General features: G+C 34.7%; 1 protein-coding gene across 1 annotated transcript; it reads left to right on the top strand.

Moving 5' to 3' along the window:
- On the top strand, positions 1,318-3,177 carry LOC107610735 (uncharacterized mitochondrial protein AtMg00810-like). Its single transcript, XM_016312739.1, has 3 exons — positions 1,318-1,701; positions 2,865-2,943; positions 3,035-3,177. The coding sequence occupies exons 1-3, from the start codon at positions 1,318-1,320 to the stop codon at positions 3,175-3,177; spliced, it is 606 nt and encodes a 201-aa protein (XP_016168225.1).

The raw sequence follows: 3,452 nt of genomic DNA, 5'->3' as shown, positions 1-3,452 counted from the left end.
AAAATTTGATCCAAAGACTTATGAATGCATTTTCATTAGATATTCTACAACTAGAAAACTTATAGAGTTTATCATAAATATTCTAGAGTTGTTGAGGAATCCATACATGTTTCTTTTTGTGACACTAATATTGTTTCAAGATCTTTGAAAGATGACTATGCGGGTGCTCAAAATAGTGATCTTAAAAATAAGAATTTAGCTCAAACTAATTCTTATTTGCAGCAAAAAATTTAACATGCTGAGATAGTTGATTCTCCCAGAGATATTTCTATTTTATCTCCTGAAAATGCAGAAAATCTTGGAAGGGACAACCAAACAATTCAAACTCCAATTGAATCTGATCCTAAGACTCCCAAACCAAGAAAATGGACATTTTTGAAGAATTATTCACAAGAGTTCATTATTGGAGATTTGTCACAAGGTGTCACCACTAAATCATCAAATAGAATGAGGATGGAACAAAATAGTCTTACCTTCATTTCTCAAATTAAAACACAAAATATGAGTAAAACTCTTGAAGATCCATCATGGATCAAAGCAATGGAAGAGGAGTTGATTCAATTTGAGAAAAATGAAGTATGGACACTAGTACCAAGCTTCAATGGAAAAAAGTGATGGGAACAAAATGAATTTTTCGAAACAATTTGGAAAAAGATGGTAGCATAGCAAGGAACAAAGCAATACTTGTGGCTCAAGGGTATGATCAAGAGGAGGGAATCGACTTTGATGAGTCTTTTGTTTCGGTTGCAAGGATGGAGCCATAAAATTGTTGCTTGCCTATACCGCTCACCAAGGATTTAAACTTTTTCAAATGAATGTTAAATGTGCCTTCTTGAATGGTATCATTAATAAAGAAGTATACATGACTCAACCTCCCGGTTTTAAAAATAAAGATTTCCCAAACCATGCTTTTAAACTCTCAAAATCCCTTATGGTTTGAGGCAAGCTCCTATAACTTGGTACGAAAGATTTAGTTTTTTCTTATTGAAAAATAGTTTTTAAAGAGGTATCATGGATACAACTCTATTTATTAAAGAATCTAATGATCATTTCATTCTAGTTCAAGTCTATGTGGATGATATTGTCTTTAGCTCGGCTAATGAATCCTTGTGTGCTAATTTTAGCAAATTAATGACTAGTGAGTTTGATGTGAATATGATGGAAGAACTCACATTCTTTCTTGGACTCTAAATCAAATAAACTCCTGGTGGCACTTTTGTGCACCAAGAAAAATATGCCAAAAAATTGGTTAAAAAATTTGGTTTGGAAAAGATTATGCCAATGAGCACACCAATGCATCCAAATTCTAGACTTAAAATGGATGAAAATGGCAAAGATGTGGATGAAACTAGGTTTAGAAGAACGATCGATTCACTCATATACCTCACTTCCTCTAGATTCGACATAGTTCAAAGTGTTGGAGTTTGTTCTAAATTCCAATCACACCCTAAAGAATCCCATCTTTCAACCGTTAAAAGGATCATTAGATACATTTATGGCACTTCTGATTTTGGCTTATGGTATCCTAAATTTGATGAGTTTGATATAGTAGGTTACTGTGATGCAGATTTTGCTGGTGATCGAATAGACCGAAGGAGCACAATCGGAATCTGCTATTTTCTTAGACAGTCACTAAATGTGTGGTCTAGCAAGAAACAAGCCACTGTAACTTTGTCTGTAGCCGAGGCTAAATATATTGCTGTATCTTCATGTTATTCACAATTGTTATGGCTGAAAACCCAACTTGGAGATTACAAATTACAAGTCAATAGTATTTCCTTACTGTGCGATAATGAGTGCCATAAACATTTCAAAAAATCTTGTTTTGCACTCTAGAACCAAGCACATTGAAGTGAGATTTCACTATATTAGAGAACACGTTCAATAGAGAAACATTGACATTCAATTTGTAAGATCTGATGACCAACTTAGTGATATCTTTATTAAATCACTGTCTGAATACAGATTTTGCAAGTTGAGAATAGCCTTGGACATTAATTGTGCTGACTCCTTGAACTAATTTGATGATGAATTTTTTTTATGTATTTTTGTCTCTCAGGTCGGCAAGAGACAAATTTGGACAAACGATGAATTCCTCTAGATTTTCCTGATCAACGCTAAGTGTTGTCTTTTTTTATCCAATTAGGTCAAACTGAACTCTTTTTGGTGGTTCCTTGTGTTTCTTTAAAAACCATCATTGAGCCCAAAATAAAGTTCTATTCTATGAGTGGCCTCATCAATTTTTTTTATCACAAATCCATAATATTTGTTTTTATATTTTTTCTACCAAGTTAAATTATATTCAAATTCTCCAAGATATTTTTTACTTGTCTTTTCACATGCTTACTTGCAAATATTTATAAAAAATTTTTTGATATACTATTTTAAAATACTTTGAAAGATCATTTTGTGCATAAGAATTCATTGCAGTTGCTGAAAACTGCTCATCTTCCTCATCCAACTTTCCTTATTTTCAAAAACTGCATTCATTAGTGTTCATTATAATGAGAAAGAAGGTGACTACCTGCAGAGGTTCTTTGGCAAACCGCCCTCCTTGAAATCCTCCTACAAAGAGTCAAGCACACACCTATATATACATTCACTCACACTCTTCTTCACACTCCTCAACCATTTCCGAGATGATGACTTGAATGAAAATCACCTCTCGGTGTCCTTCAACAGCGCCTCTAGACACTGGCACATCTTGGACAAATGCAGCAAAGGGTAAGAAGCATATGACTGAGGAAGAACCACATATGTCTCCTCGACACCTTTTCCAAATTAATTTGAAAGACCATCTTGTGTTTTCAAAATCATCATTCATTGTAGTTACTTCTTGAAAACTGCTTATCTTCCTCTTATAGCTTCCATTATTCTCAAAAACTGCATTCATAAGTGTTCATTATAATGAGAAAGAAGGTGGCTACCCACAGAGGTTCTCTCGTAAACCGTCCTCCTAGAAACCCTTCTTCAAAGAATCAAGCACACACCTATATACACATATATTCTCACTCTTTTTCACATTCTTCTCTAGTTCTCAAGACTATGGCTCGAACAAAAACCACTTCTCGCCGACCATCAACAATGCCTCTAGATGCTGGCACTTCTAAGGCAAATGTGGGCAAGGGTAAGAAGCCTATGACTAAGGAAGAACCACCTATGTCTCCTCCTCCTTGATCCTCTTCTCGTCCACAAAGATGTTCTGCTCTCAAAGCTTCCTTAAATCATCCATCCAAAGGTAACCGTCACCCTTTTTCTTCATTCTATAAAGGAACCTGATGACTTTGATCATGTCAGTTTCAAGTCTCATTTTGGTAACCTCCCACATTATCATTTTGACCCCTTTCGTTTCTCTTCAAGCATGAACTTCAAATTTTACAAGGTTGTTGTAGCTAGTCGCCTTTTATGTTCAATATATCTAGCTGATTTAGATGCTTTGTCTAAAAAAAAAA

This window comes from Arachis ipaensis, chromosome B08 (assembly GCF_000816755.2).
Source record: "Arachis ipaensis cultivar K30076 chromosome B08, Araip1.1, whole genome shotgun sequence".
Taxonomy (NCBI): Eukaryota; Viridiplantae; Streptophyta; class Magnoliopsida; order Fabales; family Fabaceae; genus Arachis; species Arachis ipaensis.
Note: the sequence above shows the minus strand (reverse complement) of the source record. Positions and strands in the feature narration are given on the sequence as shown.